Here is a 24,860-nt window from a genome sequence, read left to right on the forward strand (position 1 = left end):
CGTCATAGCGTCAGAATTTATGATTATCTGCCATTTCCCATGTCCACACAGAGAATGTGGACGTGCAGAGCAGACCTTGTTGTGTAGATAAAAGATAACAACCCTGGCTGAAGGACACTGATTCACCACTGAGCTATCCCAAGGACAGAAAGAAAGGAAATTAGATATAGCGAGAAAGAATGAGTAAGAAAGAGAGAGATGAATTTGGTGTTCTTGTGGTCCAGGGGAGAAAAACATACAAAAGTTAAACTCCTTCCCAGATATTTTGAACAAAGTGTGAGGCGAAGAGAACAAAAACTATTTGTTTCAAAAACAGAAGTCCATGTTTCTATTAAGATGACACACTATTTATCGTTAGCAATCACTCTATAGAGATTATTACACTTTTGGTGTTATTTTAAACTCTACTTTGTATGAAAAATATACTTGTAGGCCTACTTCATGGTATCCTTGCTGTGGTTGACAGTTTTCATATTGAAGTAAGTAAGTAACTTAGAATTTGTACTAAAATGATGCTTTGATTCTTAGAAACTGAAAGCTTGAAATGTAGTCAAATATATGCTTTCCTCTCAGTTACACTATAACATCACATTTTCATTTGCAACGGAATGCGACATTAAACCTCCAATCCACTGATCTCATAATAATTTCAGAAAAATGTCATATTCACAGATGTGAGATTCAGCCTCTTCATTCTGTTTTTTTTTTTTTTTTTGAGAAATTGGACATTTATAAAGCCACCAAGTGACTTAGTCTCAGAACTTCAAACAGATTCAATTATAGCTCTGCATCAAACAGAGATATAAACATGTATCATTAAACAAAACATTTCTACATTTCCAAAAGATGGTTAAATAGCCTACCTCTTCTTTTCTTGTCTTTTTTTTATATTTCAGAGTTGTGTCTGTCTTTATACTGAAGGTCCTCTTTCTATATTTCAGCCTTAGGTGGGACTAAATTTGCTTATGTGTACAACCATGATATTTGATGAACCAGAAAAACAAAATAGCTACTGTTTAATAGACGTGTGATATTCATAATATGATTATTTTGTCAAAACCATACATTTTTTTGTCTGACTGAGATGACAAATCAGTAGATCAATGACAGTTAAAATAAAAAAATATTAATTAATTCCTTGAAGTAAACGTTAAATGCCAAATTGTATGTATTTTGTTCTACTCAATGTTAATCATAATCATCATAAAAGTGATTATTATTGTGATTATTATTATTAATAAAACCATTACGTAGCCTAACAATAGAAATGTTAATTTATGCACAGCTTTAAAAGTCTTTATATAAAAAGGTCATATCTGATTATTAATAGACATAATAATAGTAATATAAGACTTATATTACATAATTATAAGACTAAGAACAATTTATTAAAAGCTATCATTATTATCATTAATAAAACAATTTACAAATTAAAAAATAACATATTAAGGCCATATACAATGTATTTTATTTGTTTAGCTTTTACAATCATCGTAACATCTCAGCTTTAATCATTTACTTTTACATTGTGTTTTTATTTCCAGAATAACTTTGACATTTTGTTCTGAGTATATATTTCTGTCAAACAAAAACAAACCATTATCACTCCTTATCCACAACAATGTATGGAATACCACAGAATTCCCATCTAGGGGCCGCTGTGTGGTGGGAGGAGCGGAAGTTGAGGAAGTCGTGTATTAGATCGGGGGATGAAGAGCCCGTGTTTGTTCTAACCGTGCGCCGCAAGAGTTCAGGAAGCGTCAATAAAACCATCCAGATACTAAACACACACGGTCCCTCGCGCGCACTTATCGGGACTGTGACACGCGCACGGCTGGATCAGGACACTTTTGCATTATGCATTCGGACTGCAGGCTGCTGGGATGGACGCGTCGGTAATGGTGGGCAAAGGGACCGGAGGGGCTGCGGTCTTCATCCTGATCGTCTTCATCGTACTCCTCGGTGCCAGAAGCTCGCGGGCGCAGAAGGGTACGTGATCTTCCGATGGGGATTAAAGTTTTTATGAGTTGGGAAACTTCTCATAAACTGCTTCACCACCTCTGGGTTTGTTTGGGACCGATTGTGGTTTCACAACAAACTCTCGGGGTGGTGTGGTGTAATGGTACATAGTGGTATCTGAAAGGTTGTAGGTTCAAACCCAGGCTCGGTTCACGAATAATCACAATTGTCTGTTCGATCAAGACAGACACTAATCCACACCAGTAACTAACCAAGACTAGCAGGACTGAACCTGTTGTAAATCCAATGGGTAAGCACTATAAATAACGGAGTTTGTGCTGTATAATTGCGCGTACATTCTTGCATTCTTACATTGTTGCTGTGCTACAGCTGGAGCAACAGAAGAACGTGATGACGCAACGCCTGACATGGGCCGCGCGCTGCCCTCGCTGCTTTCCCAAATATGTATAGAGTTCATGTGCTGTCCAGTGTCAAGCTGCTGCTGCATTTAACAGCAGTACGTGTTTTTTAACAGATTTAATCCTTCTCATGTAATCTGAAGTTAACTCAGTAAGTTTTTGCCAATTAGTTTTACACATACAAAAACAGCACTTTTGCGAAATATAAAAATATGCACACTCACACAAGTTGAAGACTACAGATATCAGTCCTCTAGATAAAGATGTTTGATTCTACATGGAGCGAGTTGCCCCCTCATGGATGCCACCATTTTGATATCACACGATTTGTCATGTACTTTACTGTTACTAGATTTCTTTTTCTCCAAACCCCCCAAAAAAGCCATTAGAAGGTAGAGTAGGTCATTTTCGGAGAGGCTAGCAATAGTGAGCTAGCTTTGAAAGCACAAGATCCCACCCTCCCTTCAAAGCGCTCTACAAAGCCAAGCCACGCCTCCTTCAAAACACATGATTGCGTACAGCAGGGAGAAAACAAAACCGCCACGAGAGACAGCCTTAAACTACCTCATGTCTCAAAGCACATAACATTACAATAATAATGTACATAAACAACTCAAAGAGCACTGACCTGTACCACCTGACTGCTGCAGATTCATTTCGGCGTTGATAGTGTTGCCATTGAAACGCATCATTTCGAGTCACGATTCGCTCTGAGTATAACAGGTTACGGGTTTCCATCTTTTCCATGTTACAGTAGTTATGGCTTGAACGCAGCATAAGCTCGTTGTTTTGGTTCAGGAGGAACTGCTGCTGTTTCGGTTGCGATGTTCAGTGATTGACGTCTGTCTAGCATGAAACGCGCTGATGATGATGTGTGCTGTCTGCGCGAGCAGGGTGCGCAGAGGTATGAAAATGTATGTGGCAAAAAACAGTATGTTACAAAAGAAGTATGTCTGATAAATAAAAGAGTAGGCAAAAAGTACCCGGATGACCCACTTACCATGAGGCCACGGAGGAGGATTTATGAATGGCAGTGAAGCGATGTAACTGATGCTGGTAGGACACATGATAAGGGCAACATGGCGAATGTAGTACGTCCGGATTACATTCATACTACACACATTCGTACTGTATAGAACTTACTTTTTAGCGGTCGTGGAGTAATTACATATTTGAAATAAGTGCCTGCTCAAGAGAGTATGCGATTTGGACATTGTAATGTATTAGCCTATGGCATATATATTGCAATGATCGGACAAACATTTTATGGTCCTACGCCTTCCACAGATGAGATATATACACATAATTACATTTAGACCACTTAACTTAGTTATTGCTATCAGGATGTGAAGAGACTTTCAGCCAGCATAACAAAAAATGTTTCTGGAACAAATCGGCTACCATGCCTTTAATATTGTTATATTGTCACTAAAGGTCAAAGTTTGTTAAATAAACTGCTGCTTAATATTTTTGTAGAAACCGTGATACATTTTTATCAGGATTCTGTGATGATGAATAGGACGTTCGTTATAGGACAATACATTATAAATAAATTTACTGTCACTTTGATCAATTTAATGCATCCTTGCTGAATAAAAGTACTAACGAGAAATTTTCAGTGAAACATGTGACAAATAGCCCCAGTTTCTCATACTGACTGTTATCTGAATTAGCTGACAGTGCGTTCAGGGCATAAAACTTTGTAAATGTAAGGTGTGTGTGGGTGGAGTAAAGCTGAGGGAAACACTGAGTCTAGAGGTGTAGGTGTGTGTGTGTGTGTGTGTCTATGTGTGTGGAGGGGGCTGTTGTTTTTGCTCCGGGGGTCTGAATATTGTCCAGCAAGGATTACGTAACAAGAGCGCAAGCTGAGTTTCATTCGGTGTGTAAACGCGTGACAGGCGGCGCAAGCAGCTGCAATGCAATGCGATCTCATCTCTCTGTCTCTCTGTTTCTCCCCTCTGGAGATTCAACAAGGAGCTCTTTTACACAATTTCCAAGCTAAACATTTCACCAAATGAAGTTTAAGTCTTAAGTGACAAAAAAATATCTGTTCTTAATTTGGGTACTTTCTGTGTGTCAAATGGTATTCTTTGAATTGCCTTTGAATTGCCTTTGAATAACATTTTAAGATCACGGTGCATGATGTATATATATAAAAGTACCTTTGAATTTGCGCTCTGCAGGGTGCTTGATTGTTTCTGGATGTTTTTCAGGGGACGGCTGTGGACACACTGTGTTGGGTGTGGGCAGTGGGAGCCTGGCGTCATTGGGGTACCCTCTGTCCTATCCCTCGCACTCCGTGTGTGAGTGGGAAATCAGCGTGACCGCTGGACTCACAGTCCTTGTGCACATTGCGGATCTTGATATCGATACAAACAACTGCCAGGTCTCTTACCTGCGACTTTATAATGGCATCGGACCAGGACGAACGGAAATTGGTGAGAAACACTTATGGACTTGATGTGCATTTGTTGTTGTTGTTTTTCGTGGTCCTCAGTCCCATTTGTACTTCCAATACAAATGGAGAGAGAAGGTTAAAAAGTTACTTTTCTTTTCAAAACTTTTGTGATCCACAGGCCTGTTACACCTGGTAATAATAAAAAAAATTGCCAAAAAATTGCCAGAAACTGATGTTAAAGTCACTGTGAAATCAAAATGGACTATTATTATTTTTTAATGGAACACTGCAATGTTTGTTAATAATGTTTTATCTGTGCACAATACATTATATATCAAAATTCATGTGCCCTTATAATCTTTAAGCTAAAATATTAACTCGCACCCACAAGATCGCATCAATTAGCAAGCAACAATGATCCAATCGATTCCCACTGGATAAAATCAAGTCATGCCCTACAGTATTTCTTGTTCAAGAAGCAGTTTCATTCTAATATACATCAGAATATGGAAGAAAAGATGTATGCAATTTCCTTTTCATATCAACTTTAAAAATGGGTGTAAACAGGGTCTTGGTAATGGCAACAAAAATGTCCACTAATGTACAGATTGTTGCCAAGTAAATGGAAATTGAGTATCATTCTCATTTCTCTCTCTGCAGTGAAGTTTTGTGGAGGGAGAGAATGGAGAGACGCTGTCATAGAGTCGGAGGGGCATCGGGTCACAGTTCAGTTCATGAGTGGACCACACAACAACGGCCGTGGCCTCTTCCTCTCATACACCAGTAATCAGCACACAGGTAACCAATCTGTTCCAGAATGTTTTTATATATTTATTGATAGTCTTCACCTATTTCAAAGCTTGGTGTAGATACAGACCATGTACTAGTGGTGGAACGGTACATAAAAATGATGGTTCGGTACATACCCCGGTTTGGAATGCTATCAGCACAGCAGGGGGGGAAACAAACCATGTTGTTTGGTCTTTCTAGGTCTTTTTTTAAAGGGAGACTCCACTTTTTTAGAAATAGGCTCATTTTACAACTCCCCCAGAGTTAAACAGTTGAGTTTTATCATTTTGGAATCCATTCAGCCGATCTCCGGGTCTGGGGGTCCCACTTTTAGCATAGCTTAGCATAATGAATTGAACCGGACAAGACCATTAGCATCTCTCTCAAAAAAATTAACAGAGTTTCGATATTTTTCCTATTTAAAACTCTTCTGTAGTTACATCGTGTACTAAGACCGACGGAAAATGTAAAGTTGCGATTTTCTAGGCTGATATGGCTAGGAACTATACTCTCATTCCTGTGTAATAATCAAGAAACTTTGCTGCAGTACCATGGGTGAAGCAGGCGTAATGATATGACGCAGCGCCTGATAATAGTCCCCAGCTCGGTAGCCTATTATCAGGCGGCATGCGCTGCGTCATATCATTACGCCTGCAAAGTTTCTTGATTATTACGCAGGAATGAGTGTATAGTTCCTAGCCATATCAGCCTAGAAAATCGCAACTTTACATTTTCCGTCAGTCTTAGTACACGATGTAACTACAGAAGAGTCAAGTTTTAAATAGGAAAAATATCGAAACTCTTTGTTCATTTTTTTGAGAGAGATGCTAATGGTCTTGTCCGGTTCAATTCATTATGCTAAGCTATGCTAAAAGTGGGACCCCCAGACCCGGAGATCGGCTGAATGGATTCGAAAACGGTAAAACTCAACTGTTTAACTCTGGGGGAGTTGTAAAATGAGCCTATTTCCAAAAAAAGTGGAGTATCCCTTAAATTAATAAAAAGTCAGTCAATATTCCTGGAACTTTCAGCAACATACACTGCAGTTTATGGTGCTGTTGTAATTGGGAGAGGAGATTTTAAGTGCATACTCTTATAGGTGCAAAATGTGTTAGCAAAATATTTTAGAATAAGATTAGTATTATTGCCTTTCTATTTCGGCAATTGTTCATTAGTCTTCAGTGTCACATGATCTTTCAGAAAACATTCTAATATGCTGATTTGGTGCTCAGGAACCATGTCTTACTATCAATGTTGAAAAATGGTTGTGCTGCTTAATATTTTTGTGGAAACAGTGAAATCTTTTTCAGGATTCATTGATGAATAGGAAGTTCAAATGTCACTGTTGATCAATTTAATGTGGTTTTGCTAAAAAAAAATAAAATAAAAAAACCTTTTAAAGGGTAGTGTATGTGTGCAAGTGCAAGCTTGTGATTTGTATGAATTAGTGTTGTTGAAGTAGGCTTGGATGTCTCGGGACACAAAAAAGAGCTGCTATGGAAACTTTGTGTGTGTTTGTCCATCCAGATGAGAGTGACGGACATCATGTGAAACTGATTATTTCAGGAGTATGTTTCTGACTCTCAGGGTGTTAGGGTTTTTCCTGGTTCCAGGGTGCGTCCTGAGAGCTTATGAATGACAGGCGGTTCATTTAACAGATGCGTCAATAATTTAAAGTTATTCATGGAAATGATGTAATGGCCGTTGGTTCTTATGTCATACTGTGCAAAGATGTCTCAGAAATGGAAATGCATCCAAGCAACTAGATTTTTTTCCACTTTCTTACAAATGTGAACACTTTCCTGTGCGAAAGTGGATGCCATGCTGCTAGGGTGTTGTGGGCGGTTGCCAGGTGGTTGCTTGCTTGCCAACTCCTGAGTTTCTGTCATATTTTTGTCCCTAGTTTTGGCTCGGGTCCCTCCTTCAGTGACTTTAGGATTTTTCATCTTTACATCAGGTGGAAATCATAAGTCAGATTGCTTAGAAAGTCAAGCCAAGTCAAGGTCTCGAAGTTCAATTTCTGGGATCAATAATAGCAATTATAAGTGATAGCACACCTAGGTTAAATACGCTGATCACTGAATGAAGAAAAATAGCGCCCATGTCTGTAGCATTGATGTCTTGATGTCTAAGTTTAATATTTAGAGAAGTCCAAAGTATACTTCAGCTTTAATGCGAATGCTTAGCGTATACATACAGAATACATAAGTTGCGTTCACGGCATGTTGAAATTACCACAGTTATGAGATTCGACTCGAGATTGTAAGAAGCGTTCGCTTCTTTGTGGAACGCTTCCTTGTTACATTGTGGTTGTGTCTATTGATTACTACAATTGATTCATTTTGGTGTTAATAATGTTGCAATTGAAACGCATAATTCAGAGTCTGAGCAATAGTTTGCAGAGTCAGTCTCCAATAATAATTAGTTGTTCTGTCTCTGTTTCTTTTTTTTTTAATGGTGAAACAGTAGGCTGGGTCTATTGTGTGTTAGTACTAATTAGTCAAAAAAAAAATCAAGGAACATATATGTGAGAAAAATCTGCCTGTGTGTGTACATTACATGCTAATAATGAGATTTTAGTCACATGCACTGTACTAGTGTAGGCTATACTTAAGGCTTTAAAATATTATAACTGTGTACATCACACATACCTTTATGTACACGTAAAAACAAGCAAACATTTGGATTTTTTCAATTAGTGATGTGATTGAACTCTAAGCATGAGAGAAAGTAGTGCTAGTTATTTTTGTAATGTCTAATGCTACAGGAAAGTTTCAGTTTGTGATTGTTGAAACTTCAGTGTAAGCACATTTGTGAAGGTGCTCTTTACAGCATGGCACATCCTGAGCCTCCAGATCTCAGATCACAGCTGTGCACTCTTGTGTTGGATGTGTCTTAACAATGACATTTGCACTTTGACCTCTGGGGCTGTCTGAGGTCAGGGGTTCACACTGCCATGTGGGAGCTACACCTGTTTACCGCAGTACTGAGAGACTGTGTGTGTGTGTGTGTGTGCACAAGAGAGAGAGAGAGATCATATTTCCCATGAGTCAGGAAAGAGACAGATGAATCCATGCTGTGGGTATGAGTAATGGGTACAATAAAACCACAAAATACCTTGAACCTTAGATGCGCTCACACAGTCATACACAATTGTGGCAGGACATTTTGCACCACTCACTTTTTCTTAAAAAAAAGTAACGCATGAAAATCTAGTTGGTATTGATCTGTTCATTCAGATAGAGGCTTTTATCCACAAAAATGAAACCTAATACACCAATATGTTACACCACTTACTGAATGGCCAGTGTGCACTTAACACACACGCACAAATGGCTGCATATTTTCTTTGTGTGGAAGGATGACATTAATCAATAGTTACCATGGCAACCATCTAATGTGCTTTTTTTATAAAATGCGTCTCTCTTTTTTCATCTTTCAGACTTCATCACCTGTCTGAAGAAAGGAGAGCACTTCAGTGAAGCGGAGTTCAGGTACCCACATTTATAGCTGTCTGTGTGTGTGTGCATGTTCTTGCGTATGTGTGTCTCATTTTCCCAACCTGCATTTGCAGCAAATTCTGTCCTGCTGGATGCCTGACTGATTTCGGAGAGGTTTCGGGAACCATACCACACGGATACAAAGACGTAAGTATGCCACTATTGAGTGGATGTTGGATTAAAGGTTTAGTTCAGGCAGAAATGAAAATTCTGTCATCATTTACTCACCCTCATGTTGTTCCAAACCTGTATGACTTTCTTTCATCTGTTGAACACAAAATATATTTTGAGGAATGTTGGTACCCAAATAGTTGATGGTAGCCATGAACTTCTACAGTCAATGGCTACTGTCAACTGTCTGGTTACCTACATTCTTAAAAATGTCTTCCTTTGTGCTCAACAGATGAAAGAAACTCATGAAGGTTTGGAACAACATGAGGGTGAGTAGATGATGACACATTTTTGGGGTGAACTATCCCTAAACGCAAAGTATACTTAAGTTTTAACTAGGGGTGTAACGATACACAAAACTGACGGTTCAGTACGCCCCATGGTTTTGACATCTCGGTTCGGTGGGGTGGGGGGTTTAGAAAGCTAAAATTGCTTCTTCTTTTTTTTACAGTGGTTTAATGAACAAATTCTGTCTTTGTCTTTAAATTAATTCAATTACAATTAAACTTTTCGAAAGGACAAAAAAAAAAAAAGATCTGCTAATGCTGTAAACTATATAGGGAGCCCACACAACCTAAAAGGTTAACAATTAACAGAGCCTAGACTTTTAGCCTAATTTCAGATACTATTTATTTTTAGATATAATAATCAACACTCAACACATTGTATGAAAACATGTAAACTGCACATAAGGCAGTTTTCTCATTAACTTATGTTTTCTACTCTATTTTGTTATTGAAATTTACACAGTTGCTGTCATTTTCATGACAGATATTTAAAACATAGGCTACATTAAATAATCAAGATATCAATCATTAACATGTTAAGTAAAATATATTATATAGGCTAATATAATGCATTTATTTAGTGCAAGAGTTCATTTAGGAACCAACAAGCTGTGGGCACTGAATGACTTGCCTGAGGTAACGTTAACGTTAAATATAGCAGCTAAGGCTATGTGACAAACTAAGACAAAATAAGACGCTGCTGAATCCGCTGCTGAAACACTGATCGATTGATAACACAAGTTATGATGACTTTCAGTAAGTATACTGTATCTTTTAACATACCTTCAGGTGTCCATTCATGTTTATTCTGTAACTGAGGAAGAGAATCGCGTTTACTCACGCTCCGCGCTGCCGCTTGAAATGAGGAGCTAGTACAGTGATCTGTCACGCCACATCAAAGAGCGGCAAAACGGCATTTATTGTTTGAATTTCGTGATCAAATAGACAGAATTTGAAAGATTACACCTTGCTTATTATCGAAAGTAACAAAATACGGAGCTTGCTATTATAGGGTGTTAATGGTGGTTAGGCTATAACGCTGTATTCCTTGTGTACACATAAGACATGAGGTCCATTGAGCCGGGGCTGGGCCGGGGCAGCAGGGGGCGGGGCGTCCTCGGTACGCCATGAGAGTATCGCGATACGTATCGTGGGTGGTGTATCGCGGTTTTTCGGTTCGGTTTGAATATCGTTACAAACCCCTAGTTTTAACGTGACCATGAGCATACGCATACACCCAAACGTGCAGCCTGTCAAAGTATACTCTGTTTGATAGTGTGTGCAAACACAGGTGGTCAACACACACACACTAGTATAAGGATTCATCCTTGTCCAGTGTTTTGCTATTTTTCTCCAGAAGTTAAGAGTGATACAGTGCTATGCATAAGTTTAGACACCCATGCTAAAGTTGACTAAAAAGAGGAATAAAAAAATCATCTTTTAGAAATTGAACTTAATGCCTTAATTAAAAAAATTTGGAAAAATCCAACCTTTAAGGACACCAATTTTCTTTGTGAATAAATAATGTATCGTAAATAAATAAATGTTCTTCCTTAAAATACAGGGTGCATAAGTCTGGACACCCCTATGTTAAATTCCCATAGAGGCAGGCAGATTTTTATTTTTAAAGGCCAGTTACTTCATGGATCCAGGATACTATGCATCCTGATAAAGTTCCCTTGGCCTTTGGAATTAAAATAGCCCCACATCATCACATAGCCTTCACCATACTTAGAGATTGGCATGGTTTCATTTCAGTTAGTCTAATAGCTGGTTTGATTTGCATTGAGAGATGATCTTATGGAAACTACCCCATGCCAATCTCTAGGTATGGTGAAGGCTATGTGATGATGTGGGGCTATTTTAATTCCAAAGGCCAAGGGAACTTTATCAGGATGCATAGTATCCTGGATCCATGAAGTAACTGGCCTTTAAAAATAAAAATCTGCCTGCCTCTATGGGAATCTAACATAGGGGTGTCCAGACTTATGCACCCTGTATTTTAAGGAAGAACATTTATTTATTTACGATACATTATTCATTCACAAAGAAAATTGGTGTCCTTAAAGGTTGGATTTTTCCTAATTTTTTTAATTAAGGCATTAAGTTCAATTTCCAAAAGATGATTTTTTATTCCTCTTTTTAGTCAACTTTAGCATGGGTGTCTAAACTTATGCATAGCACTGTAAATGTCTTTCTTTGTACTCTAGAGTTGTACTGTTGAGTTGCGTGTATTATCCCCTCACTTTATCGCTAATCTTTTTTTGTTGCGGTCCTGGGTGGGTCGTAGCTCTTGTTGTTGTTCCATCTCTGTTTCTTTTCTTTTTTTTACTACTTGTGAAAGTGGCTGGGCCAGTATTGCCAACTTGTGGACAAACTAATTTGGAGAAATAATGTGTTACGACTAAAGTATACTTCAGTTTTGACCCGAACGCTAAAAAATGTGTATAGCCGAACACTGCATTTGATAGTGTGCGCGAACATGGACTCTTGACTCATGCACACTTGAAAGTCTTTATCTTTGACCAGTGTCTGTGCTATTTCTCTCCAGAATGACTGATACAAATGTACTTTTTTAAACTGGAGTTGTCTGTATCTCTTAATTATCCTCACACAAGCGTTTGTCATCGCGGGCGTCAATTGTTGTTGTGGTCTTGTGTAGTTTGTTGCTGTTGTTCCGTTCCCCCGTCCCCTAATTAGTGCAAAAATTAAGGCACACATGCGAACTGAATGTACAGGGTATGCGCAGTTATAAGAATCTGTCTGTGCACATGCAATACTAGCATACTATGCTGATGATGAAATTCACGCCACATGCACGCATACCCTAGCATACACTTAAAAACCGAAGCATACTTTGGGCTTTAGTCACTCTTTTTCATGCCGCTACATTGAATGAGGGTCGAAGCTTTTAAGCCTCAAAAATGAAGTAAAAGCACACTTAAAGACATTTTAAAAGTGCTCCATTTGACCTATGCACTATATTCCAAGTCTTCTTAAGTTGTACCAGAAAACGACTGACATTTTAAGCCGCTATTCGTTGATAATCTTCTCTTCCAGTGAGCTCTCAATTTGAGAACCACTGCGACCAGATTGAGTCATTGAGTTCACTGAAAATATCTGACTCGGACAAACCAGACACCGCTCAGGGACACAAGAAGTGCGGGTGCTCTTGCCTCTTCATTATATGGTTTGTTTATCCTCTTTAACTGTGGTGATTCAGTTATTGCTCTTTAAAGTAAAATATTCTCTTTGGATCAATGTTTGAAAATGTTCCATCTGAATTCTTTACATTCTTCAGCAATGTTAATAAAACTTGTCCTTCATTCCATAAGGAATGTGTATTAATGTGGTGCAAGAGAGAAGCTATTTAGAAATTCTTTCTTCAGTGAACTGCATCTTTTTAGAAAAGGTTGGTCATTGAAAACATTGGTAGCTGCAGAAAATGGTCGTTGAGGTTGCACAATTGCACAGATAAGCGATTATATCATGTCATGTTTAACTATTTGCTCATACTTCAAAGCAATAGCATATTTTAAACACTTATTTAATTTAGCGTTTCTGCCAGCTCTCTTATCAGGCTTCCATTATAAGTTCCATCGCCTATAAATGTTTTTAAAAATGAAGTCAAACTTATTGTCGGTGGTCAGCAAAAGCATGCTGGAGATGCTTTCGGTTGCATTTAACAGCAGAATATTTCTAAGAGTGACCACACACTGTTTTATCTGTACATTAGGTCATTTCTGATGACCTCATCATTGCTTTAATGCTTCCTGTTTGCTTTAAACTGGATGATTTCACATGTGAATTTGTCATTTTGAACACAATAGGCAGTTGTCTTCTGAGAGCGTGTTTTTAAGCTTGAACGTGGTTGAGTTTGAGGGAAAGACAGAGCGAGAAGCAGGCGTTCTTTTGAAGTTAAGTCATTGTAAATGATTCTGTGTGTCACTTTCAGAGCTCTTGGTCTCCTAGGGGCGTGTTGGTATGCGCGTCTGTGTGTTTGGATGTATGTGCGCGTGTTTTTGTGTGTGTATGACAGTGTGTTTCTCAGGGAGATGTTAGATCAGGTTTGGCTGAATGGTTTTCTAATGCAGACCAGCTGACAACAGTCTTGTTTCTCAGCTCAGATACACCCTCAGAATTAGTGTGGGGCCCATATGACGCCTTGCGAACGTGTGTGTGTGTGTGTGCCGAGTTTTTTGTGGTCAGAGCAGGGTTTTATTTTGCCCAGAGGAAGTGGTGTGTGTTTGCGGTGTCGTTGTGTGTGGGTGTTGAGAGTTTGCCTAGTGTGTGTGGGTGTTGAGAGTTTGTCTAGTGTTTGTGGTCTCTTATTGGTTTGGAGTCCCAACTCTGTGTGTGTATAATCAGACCTGTATTTTTTTTTCCTTTTTAAACTAGCAATTTTGCTATTATTCCAGTGCCGGGCAGCAAGTGGCTCTGGCCATGTACACATTGCAGATAGATGCAGTTGTCATTTCTCTTCTGAGTGCTTTAAGTTCTCCTGCTTATGAGTTTTGGAAGTCGTGATTTCACTATGATGTGCATTCGAGTGTCACCGTGAATGTAAGTGAAACATAAAACGCGCATCTGTGGATCAGATTGTTTAAAAGTGTTTATTAGGAGTGTTTTTCTTTCTGACAGGCTTATAAAACTGATTTAAATGCCTCTGATTCTATTGCTTTCACATGCACTACAGACATTTCAGCCTTAACTGAAGTGTGCAGTCTTGATTATTTATTTGATTAATTGTGCATCCTTTGGACACAGACAACTTATTAAGAAAGACATGAAGCTTTTAAGCTCTAATTCAACAAAATTGAGGGAAGGGTGCACATTAGGTGTGTAAATGATACTTGCATTTTGTCCTTTATGTGCTGCCACAGCAGATGGCAAATGTGGTACATTTCCTGTCACCTCATAAGCTGCTAAATGAGTTGTATTTTCTGGCAAGCTTTATTGCTATTCTTCTTCAATAGTCCCCCAAATGCATGCAGAATAACACTGTATAGTCAACATTCACAATTGAAACCTAATCTCAATACCAAGTTGCATCTGACATGATTCTTTAATGGACACCAACATAATTTAGGTTTAGAATTCACAAATTCATGTCGGCAACCAATGATTTTTCTTAAACAACTCTACAAAGTTAATGAATGATGAGAGCAGAAGAAAAGAAAATTGTCATCGTTTATTCATCCTAATGTCATTCCAAACCTGTTTGACTAATTTTCTTCAGTGGAAACTTTCTTCTTTTTTGAAAAAGTCTATAGGGCAATTCCATGCAAAGGTCATCTTTACCATGAAAAAATAAAGTTTTAACCAAAAGAACAAAACCCTTTTTAAGTTGTCCATTTAGGTCTGTAATATACTGTATTAATGTGCTTTAACAAAAATTTTAAGAAAATTGCCTTGTTTATCCACCAGATATGAGGTGAGCAACAATGCTTAAATTACATTTTCAACCAGCCATATTTCATGCTTTCAAAATCATTTCAGACAGTCTTCTTAATGTCAAAACAGCCATTATGCGTCAACAAAAGTGCCATGATGGTTTGATTGTTGATTTTCCAAACAGATTCTATGTATTTCAGACGCGTCACATCCATAACAGGGTTTTTGTCACATCCATAACGTTGGTTTTTCCTCATAATACACTTCATAAAAATATATATATTTTAAACATTGATATTTTTATGTTAAGCTAAGACCCCTTCATCATGTGGATAGCAATATTTATGCATTGGACTTAAAAGTTCACAGACTTTAAAGGAAATCGAACAGTATACCAAAAACTCTGTCATTTCCCGTCACATCCATAACGCATGCATATTTTCCTTTTTTGGGGGTGCTCAAATGTTTTAGAAAAACATATTTTGCCTGTCAATTCCCCAGATTGGGTGCTCTGAGAATATGCATTTCCAATTTAAATATTGTAAGAAGTTTTTTTTTTTTCTGAGACATTTCACCTGTCATTATGAGTTCAAATGTCACATCCATAATGCTGGAATTGCCCTCTACAAGAAAAATCAGTGGGGTCCAATCTTGTTTTTGGTTTTTTCAAACAGTTGAAACATTCTTCAAAACATCTTATTTATCTTATTTTGTGTTCCACATGCAGAACAACATGAGGGTGAGTAAATGATGACACAATTTTAAGGTTTGGGTTGACTATCCCTTTAATTAACAAAAACTAATTGGTACGTTTGTCAGCTGTGGTTTACTAAGAATTACAGAATAATAATATGTTTCTGGTCGCTAAGGTTAGTTTGTTGAAAAACACCTTACATGTTACTATGGTTTTCACAATGTCTGCAGTAACCCTGAGTTTAAGGTTATATGAGCGACTCATTTATTCTGTACACAGCACACACTGAAAGATAATTTAATGAGTTTCTTTCCCGTAAATACACCACCAATCAAAAGTTTGGGGTTGGTAAGTGTAAAATATGGTTTAAAGAAATCTCTTATGCTCACTAAAGGCTGCATTTATTTGATCAAAGAGTAAAAACAGTAATGTGAAATATTATTACAATTTAAATGTAAGTTTTTCCTGTGATGAACTGAAAAACTCCATCCTTCAGAAATCATTCTAATATGCACATTTTGCTGCCCAAGAAGAAACATTATTATTGTCCACAGTTGTACTGCTTAATATCTTTGTGGAAACTGCGATACATTTTTTCCAGAATTCTTTGATGAATGGAAACGTCAAATATACAGCATTTATTTGAAATGGGAAATCTTATGTAACATTATAAATGTCTTTACTGTCACTTTTGATGCATCCTTGCTGAATAAAAGCATTCATTTCTTTCAAAAAAATCATACTGACCCCAAACCTTTGAGCATTGTATACGCATTTGTCATTTTCAAAGCTTTACAATGTGTTTGTGGCCTGTGAGAACTCTGTGTGTAACTCAGTCTAAACTCTGCAAGAAGTTCCTCTTATGATTCATCCATCATTCTTTATCATAGTGGCATAAATGATACCACTGCAATTCTGCTTCAAGGATGTGACCTCATCATGCCAAGTCACGGCTTGTGGGTTTTAGGTGAGTGAATCAGTGTCAGCTGTCTTAATGTCTCACCATCTCTTTCTGCAGTCTTCTCCACTCTGTCTGGCCGGTATTCATGCGGGTGTGGTCTCCAACACTCTGGGGGGGCAAATCAGTGTGGTCAGCAGCAAAGGCATCCCACACTACGAAAGCTCACTGGCTAACAATGTGACATCTGTGCCGTGAGTAGCCCATTTGCATTCTTGCTTGCTTTCTTCATGGGAAAATCTATTTAATTTGATTACTGGGCTTGCAAGGCATTGCAGTTTTGAAATGTCTCTAAACTTTTTTTCTTATTCGTTCTGCAAATTCATTCTGTTGAACTACTTAATACAGGGGTTTTGCATTAGGAAACAAATTTTTTTTTTAATATATGTAATCTTTTGTATGTATGTATGTATTTATTTGTATATATACACATATATATATATATATATATATATATATATATATATATATATATATATATATATATATATATATATATATATATATATATATAATCTATTATGTTTTTGTTTTTTTTTACAATTATGGAATTAGTCTAATTGCAAGTTTTCTAACTAATAAAAACCATCTGTGTTTCTTGAACTTGTACTTTCAAGTTGGGAAAGCATTTTATGATTTACAAGATTTTATGAAAGCTATAGTCATATATTGCACTCTTATTTTGCAAGAGCGCACTGAGGTGAATTAATGATTAAGTACTGTCATAAACATCAAAGCAGCACATGGATCCATCTTGGCTTTATGAATCGTTTGTTGCCATAGAAACAAATACTTTGAGTTAGAGGACCCAAACTGCTCTAAATTGTCATCTGGTAATTATGGTAATTCCGACATGACGTGAACACAGCATAAGTGACAGCTTAACATTTGCATACTGGATGCATTTATTTGCAACCTTCTATAGCCGTCTACACTGCAAAAATCTTGTTTATTCTCATGTACAAATCTAGTACAAATCATGCTGGGTGCAAAACATCTCTGATGCAGCATTTCATTTAAAGCGAATCGAAGCCCACAACCTAGGCTTACTAAAGCGTTATGCTGCCTTGCAAGCACTGATATTTCCTTTTGGAAATTCAAACCTAGTTTGATTCCTTTCTTTGGCTGAGTTTTTTCCCATTTGTGTAATAAATTGATTGATTGGTTGACAGAATGATAGCCCTGTGTCAATCTATGTAATAAGTTGATTGGTAGACAGAATGATAGCTCTGTGTCTTTCTCCCTCTTACAGTGGAAATCTCTCCCCCAGCCTTTTTACTTTCAAGACTAGCGGTGAGTGAATCAGTAATGTATAAAACTTTTTGTCTTCTCTATTTTTTGAATGTGCAGTACTCTCCAGAAACCAAAATAGATAAAAAAAAAAAGTTTATATAACTTGATTTAATAAAGAAGTTTGTTCACTTTTATAGAAATGACCTACACCTTGATGATCTAATAATAGAAACTTTCATTTTCTCTCTCTGTAAGGTTGCTATGGCACTTTGGGTTTGGAGTCGGGGGTGGTCAGCGACTCTCAGATCACAGCCTCGTCGGAGTGGGAATGGGGCGGTCACGGAAAGGAGCCCACCGTCTGGGGCCCCACAGGGGCCCGCCTCAAAACACCGGGACGCCCGTGGGCAGCAGCCAACAGCGACACAAAAGAATGGATTCAAGTGGACCTGAAGAAAGAGAAAAAAATAACAGGTAGAGTTTGTGTATGAGAGAAAAGATCAGTGTTTTCATCTACTGTATGTCTTGATTGATCATTCAGTTGAATGTACTTCTCAGGTATTATGACCACTGGCTCCACCCTCCCAGAATATCAGTTTTACATTTCGTCCTATGAGGTGTTATTTAGCCATGATGGACGGCAATGGAAACCCTATCAAGAAGTGGAATCAGATAAAAACAAGGTATGGAGGATTTCCTTAGTACTCTGGAGGATATAGTATTGTAATACACCTAAAAAGTACAAATATTGGGTAAAAAAAAAAAAAGTTACTTTTTCTTTCAAGTATCAAATTAGCTAGGTGTATTATCAACATTTGACTTGTCCCATCTACCACCTTGATTTTATATATGTATATGCATCATGTATATATGTGTGTGTGTATGTTGTCGTATTCTAACTGCTGCAGAATGACATCACTGTTTGTATATTTCCAGGAAAAAGGGTTTTACATTCCTGTGGTTTAAGGACCCTGAAATTAAAGTGCACTCTGTGGTCATTAATAATGAATGTCCATCGACTGTCAGGGAGCTTAACGAGAAGCGCATTGATTTGGCGTAAATAAGATGGACCTTGGTCTGAGGCCAAATGTTCTTTGTTGCCAAGACAATGTGTCCTTGTGTCTCTGTAACAGATTTTCCAAGGCAACACCAACTATTTCCAGGAAGTACGGAACAACTTTATTCCTCCAATTGAAGCGCGGTTTATCAGAATATGTCCCTTCCAGTGGCACCAGAGGATTGCTCTTAAAATGGAGCTGCTGGGCTGCCAGCCGCATGCAGGTGAGACTAATCTGAGAAATCTGTCTCCGATTTGGCCAAGTAGCTATGCTAAACATGATTGGATCTCTTTCTGTTGGTCAGCGAGGCCAAGAATCTTCCATCCAGCCGCCCCTCCCCCTCGCAGAAAAAGCACAGTGCCCCCCCTGCAGGAGAGGACGACACACACGCCCAACATCCGAAACACCACCATGCCTCCGCACTCTCACGATGGTAAAAGCATTGTTTATTAAGTTAATTAACATATGTGCTAGTGAGCTGCCTTGCTGTATTTTTAGGCAATGACGTCTACTTTCTAAGGGGTCATTTGTTTAAAAATGCAAGATGCAGGGCTGTGAAATGAAAAAAGGTCATGTTTTTTAAAAGTTGAACTACTTTGAACTTGAGCACCAGGTTTTTAGAACGGTGTTAAACATGTCCATCTAGCGCATGTTTACATAGAAAAAACAATGGAAAAGCAGCGCAGTGAATGCAAAACGTGTTCTTTTTGAACGGCCTCTCAGGCAGCATTCTTAGTCAAATGGAACATCATAAATGACCGATTTAAGATGTTTTATATAGACCGCAAACTCGCTTTTCACACAAAAAGTGCTTCTCATATGAAGTGCACTGATTTAGGTTTTACAGTTGATTCCAGCAGTCTCATTTTAGTATGTTGCCAAGTTAAAACTCAAAGTAAACAAAAAAAAAAAAAAAAAATGGGTGAAATTGTCCCTTTTTAATTAGTTGAATCAATCTATCAATACTGTTTAATACTGAATACAATATTTATAATCAATATAATCAATCCTTAAATCGATGTGTCATCTTGCATGAAAATTTCTGAATTGTTTTCTGGGATTGCCTTATCCACAAAGGGCCCAAGCAGTGCTATCTAGATATTGGATGGTGATGCACAATATATCTACACCGATATTATTTTTTTCATTACATTTTTCAGTATCATGTGATATTTAATTGTGCATGCTTATTTTCCAATTTAACATTTAGATTACCTTTGCCATTAACGTAGTCACATAATATTTTATACATTAATAATTTTATAACACTGTTAAATTTAATCTTTAACAAGTCTCCATTTGTATCCAATTTGTATGAATATACTGTTTTTTTTAATACTGTATATTATAATGTTATGATGCCAAAATGCACATATTTTTCACTTTTATTTTAGACACAATTGTATACGTTTGAATATTTATTAACATTGGTTATCAGATGTAACATTTAACTGGAATAGCCTTTATGTCAGGAGCATGCTTATGATGCCTAAAAATATTGTCTAGGTAGGCAGCTCACTAGGGTTTTGAACCGTTCTAACGCTAGATTAATGTTATTAATGTGCTGTGTAAATGTTGCAGAGGTGGCACTGGTGGCAGTGTTGGTCCCTGTTTTAGTGCTGGTTCTGACAACCCCGGTGTTAGTGATGGTGTGCTCGTGGCTGTGGAAGAACAGGTCAGTAAAAAAAACCTAAACGTTTAGGTATCTCAAATTATTTGGTATCTGAATGGTAAAAAAAATCACCAGCCAAAATATTTCAGCCTCCTTTTAAAACCTTGTTGTTCATAAAAATTCAAACCTACAGAAAAAGCCCAGAGGTGACTTATGAACTGCCGCACTGGGAACGCACAGGTGCGTCTGTTCTCACTTGTTTCCTCTTATGCATTTTCCCCTACATGAATTATTAAATGTGTGTAAATGTGTTTTAGTGTGGTGGAAGAGTATGAAACAGCTGTTGCCCTCTAAGCTGGATGGAGACGACTGTGTTCGTTACAGTTCCACAGCCCGAGTGGACCACCAGAGACCCCGAGTGGAGCCTGCAGGTACACATACAAACAAACTTGTAGATTTACGTTCCCCAACAAACCCTTTAACAATCTATTTTCTGCCTTTCCCATCTGCTTAGAATACGCCCAACCGCTTGTCACCGGTACCATGGCCTCGCTCGGACAAAGGTCAACGTTTAAACCTGAAGAGGGCGATGCCCCCGAGTATGATGCACCTATTCCCCCGGAACATTACCATGCTTACGCTGAGCCCCTTCCTGCTTCTGGCACTGAATACGCTACGCCAATCATGATCGACAGGGCAAACCACCTATCAGGAGGCACTCTACCATTCAGGGGCCGTGGTTTAGTGGCTCGGACAGACAGCAGCCAATCAGCAAGCTCAGCCTATGACACACCCAAGAGCACATCTGATCAAGCCACACCCACCGAAGGACAGTTGTATCAAGTACCACAGAATACCCACAATGCACCGTGTCAGAAAATAGACTGAACAATCACAGAAGAGTGGACCCTTTTGGAAACCCTCGGCTGAACACTACCTTTCCTAGAAATCTGCAGATCAGAATGTGCGCAAACGTTCCGCTCCTAGCCATCTCAAATTGTGCGCCGCGCAAGTCCTATCACTGAAATAACACAAAGGAATGTCAGGAGAGAGAGAACAGCAGAGATCTCGTTACACTACTGTGTTTGGTGGGTGTTTTGTGTGTTCATGCGTCTAAATGTGTGTGTACGAGTGCATATATGTGACTATGCTCTGCTATCAAACTGTGAGTCTTTAGATGTCTGTGCATTTTTCTGAGAGCGGAGATGTATTCATCTCGATCGCTCATTGTCAGGCACATTTTTTCCCCCTTAGGCAAAGATATTTTCATCAAAACCGCCCTTGTGCAGAATAACAAATGATCAAATTTCAAATTAATCGACAAACACTCTCATAACACTGTGATTCACTGTCATTTTGCACTGTTGGATTGTATTCTGCTGTTACATAGGTGCCTTCTTTGTGACATAGCAACACATACTGGTTTCTCTACTTCTGTTCCATAACCTAGTGAGTTAACTTGCTTTGTACTGCCTTAATAGTGCAGTATACTAACTTATAGGGAGTAAATTTGACATTGATTCTCCTAGCTAGCAATACGATATTTACTGATACCTCATAACATGCTGCAATACATTTACAATTTTATTAGATAAAGGGGCCTGTGACCAATATTGATATTTTATGGCTATTTTAGTTCATAGTTCAGTTACATATTTTTTTATTAACCTACAGATGCAACCAAAATATAACCTTTTATTTAACTCTCTAAAATGTGCAAATCCTACATCCCAATTGGGACATCCACAACAAAATACTTATTTTTTAAATAATATAGAAAAATAAATAATGAAAATCATCATTTGCTTATGCAAAGAGATGAGCAATGACAACAGTCAAGAAAGTCTTTCAGCTTTTCTGTGCTCCCAAAATGTGCAAATCCATATTAGGACAAACAAAATTAGGTACTGAAAAAATATATACTTTTTAGCTTTTAGCCACAGATGTTTTTTTTTTTTAGCTTCAGACTTTAATTGCATCCAGTCAGAGGATATCAAACTGGAGGATATTTTGAGCTGATTTTTGTTTTTATTTGTCATGCAATTCCTAGCAACGAGGAAACTGTTTCTGCTTTCTGAGTTTGTGTTCAGAATGACTCCAAGTCAATAAGTATATGATGCCTAAAATTTTAAAAGCGTGTAGTGTATTCCAGCCTTTAGATGTCGTGCTTTAGATAGGCAGCAGCTCGCCTGCTCACAATTTATAGTTTGATGTTAGCATGTTGCTAAGCTAACACCTCAGTACTCTAAGCAGCACAAAAATACATTGTACACACAAATATTGATACAAATATTCAGTTTTACTTAGATTTAACTAGTTTTTATTAATACATTTCGGTATTGAAAGACGTATGTGATTTATTTAAAATCATCAGAACATTTGTCTCCACTCATCTGCCATCTTGGATTAATTTTTTCATTGATGTCACTGCAGTAAAACCTGCCATTTGGAGCATGACTGTAATGCCTTGATTGGCAGCTCACAAGGTTTTGGAACAGATTTTTGTTGATTTTGCATCATTTAGTTAAGTCTGAATTAATTAAAGAAGGACCGACTGACAAACATTTATTCAGCACAGGAAATAGCAATGCCTTTGTTAAAAAAAAAAAAAAAAAAAAGGGTACAGCAATGGTGCTGGTGCTGCATTTTCAAATTCCATGGAAAAGTCCTCTGTGCATGACTGCGCATACACATTTATGCAGATATATCTTTAGTCATGCACGTGAAAACCTGTGCCATGCAAAGATCCATTTTTTCCTGCTGATGTGTCTTGTTTTAATATTCCCAAACCACTAACAGGTCAAGTTTAAGCTACCAAGCATGCACTGCTTCCACGGTTACACTGTCCTAGTGGATCCTTTACGAAAGGTGAACCTTTAGTGGTCAAAGGTTAAAGAGCAAGATACAGGATGCCGACATTCTTGCCTATAATAGGATTCTCTCTGTGCCAAGTTGTCTTTTATATCTTTTTTTTTTTTTTTTTTTTTTTTTGTGGTTGACTTGAAGACCAAACAACTTGATGGATAATCAGTCCAAACATATTATCCATTTGATTTTAATGTTATCAGACCAAACTGATAGTTGCCTCACGCTATGGATTTTGGATACCAGGATGTTGCATGTCCAAACTCATATTTGTACACTGTTACGTTTGTCATTTACTACAATATCTGACAAGTCATATTTCGGTACTTGCGTTAGTTTACTGGCTTAAAGCAATGAAATGTCTACAGTGGTGGCACTATGGACATGTATGTGTGTTTCAATGTATTTGTGAGTTTAAAAGTATACCAGATTCAGTCGTGTTTGTGCATGTCTGCTTATAGTTTTTGAAATCTTATCAAGAGTTGTATGTAATGTGTTTCTGTGCACTGTATCCACAAGCCTGTGTGTGTTCATGTTTGTCTGCCGTTCACTGTACATCTGTCTCTAAATGATTGGTACTGTAGATTGATTGTATAGAAAAACAATTTAAAAATTGTAAATTTAAGTTTTATTAAAAAATAAAATGTAATTACAAGAAATACATTTTTTAGATTGCTGAATTGAGGAATCGTTCACTGGCCTTTAATTTATGCAGCAGTGCTATTTCTCATATTTATTTATTTACTATTAATATAACACAATTTAATAATGTGACCTGAGCAGTTGAAATCCCAAAGCACAATATCAAATATTTTAAGCTTCAAAATATTAATGGGTAGATGACAATATAAGAGTCTCCCCAATGACAATATAAGACAAATATTTAGATTTAATATGTATGTGTATACAGAGCTCCTGTGATAAAAATTTCCCCAAATATTAGTCTGACTGAATGACGAATGCGTTATGCCCAACGTTTCATGCTGACAAAGAAGTCACTTTGTAAACTATTTGGAGTACTGAAAGCGCATAAATACATACGTCAAATGTGTAAACTGATGCATTCTTCAAAAATAACACATATTGTATGCTGTATAACAAGTAAATGTAGTGTTGCTGTTGAGCAAACACAGGTGGTGGTTTGTTATCGCGTGTTCACATATCAGGATTTCGTATAATGTCACAGACGCCCCCTGCTGGTAGTTTACTGATATACTGCGTACTAATTGAGTACGTACTGTATCCCTTTTTTTAATAGTATGTTAAACATTATGCAATTCTTTCTGGTTAATTAATCACACTGGAAATGGAAGTACAAGTCAAATGTCCCCTTTGTAAACTGCACTTTTACATACGTACTTTTACGAGTATGTACTGTAGAAAGTAAATTTGCATACTTTGCACAATATAGTCATTACACAAAGCATAGAGAAGTTAATAGTATGCTATTCCAAACTTAGATTATGTCAGATGTGAAGAGACCTCAGTGCAATGATTTTAGACAGCTGAAAATTATAATTATCCAT

At 37.6% G+C, this 24,860-nt stretch overlaps 1 protein-coding gene across 1 annotated transcript; it reads left to right on the plus strand.

The window, feature by feature from the left end:
* Positions 1–1,653: 1,653 nt before the first annotated feature.
* Positions 1,654–23,060, plus strand: dcbld2 (discoidin, CUB and LCCL domain containing 2). Its single transcript, XM_084421729.1, has 15 exons — positions 1,654–1,989; positions 4,592–4,816; positions 5,437–5,574; positions 9,008–9,059; positions 9,140–9,212; positions 16,630–16,763; positions 17,822–17,862; positions 18,058–18,273; positions 18,358–18,482; positions 18,933–19,080; positions 19,162–19,290; positions 20,439–20,532; positions 20,663–20,709; positions 20,787–20,900; positions 20,984–23,060. The coding sequence occupies exons 1-15, from the start codon at positions 1,884–1,886 to the stop codon at positions 21,355–21,357; spliced, it is 2,016 nt and encodes a 671-aa protein (XP_084277855.1). The 5' UTR covers positions 1,654–1,883; the 3' UTR covers positions 21,358–23,060.
* Positions 23,061–24,860: the final 1,800 nt, after the last annotated feature.

This window comes from Rutilus rutilus (assembly GCF_951802725.1).
Source record: "Rutilus rutilus genome assembly, chromosome: 10".
Classification (NCBI taxonomy): Eukaryota; Metazoa; Chordata; class Actinopteri; order Cypriniformes; family Leuciscidae; genus Rutilus; species Rutilus rutilus.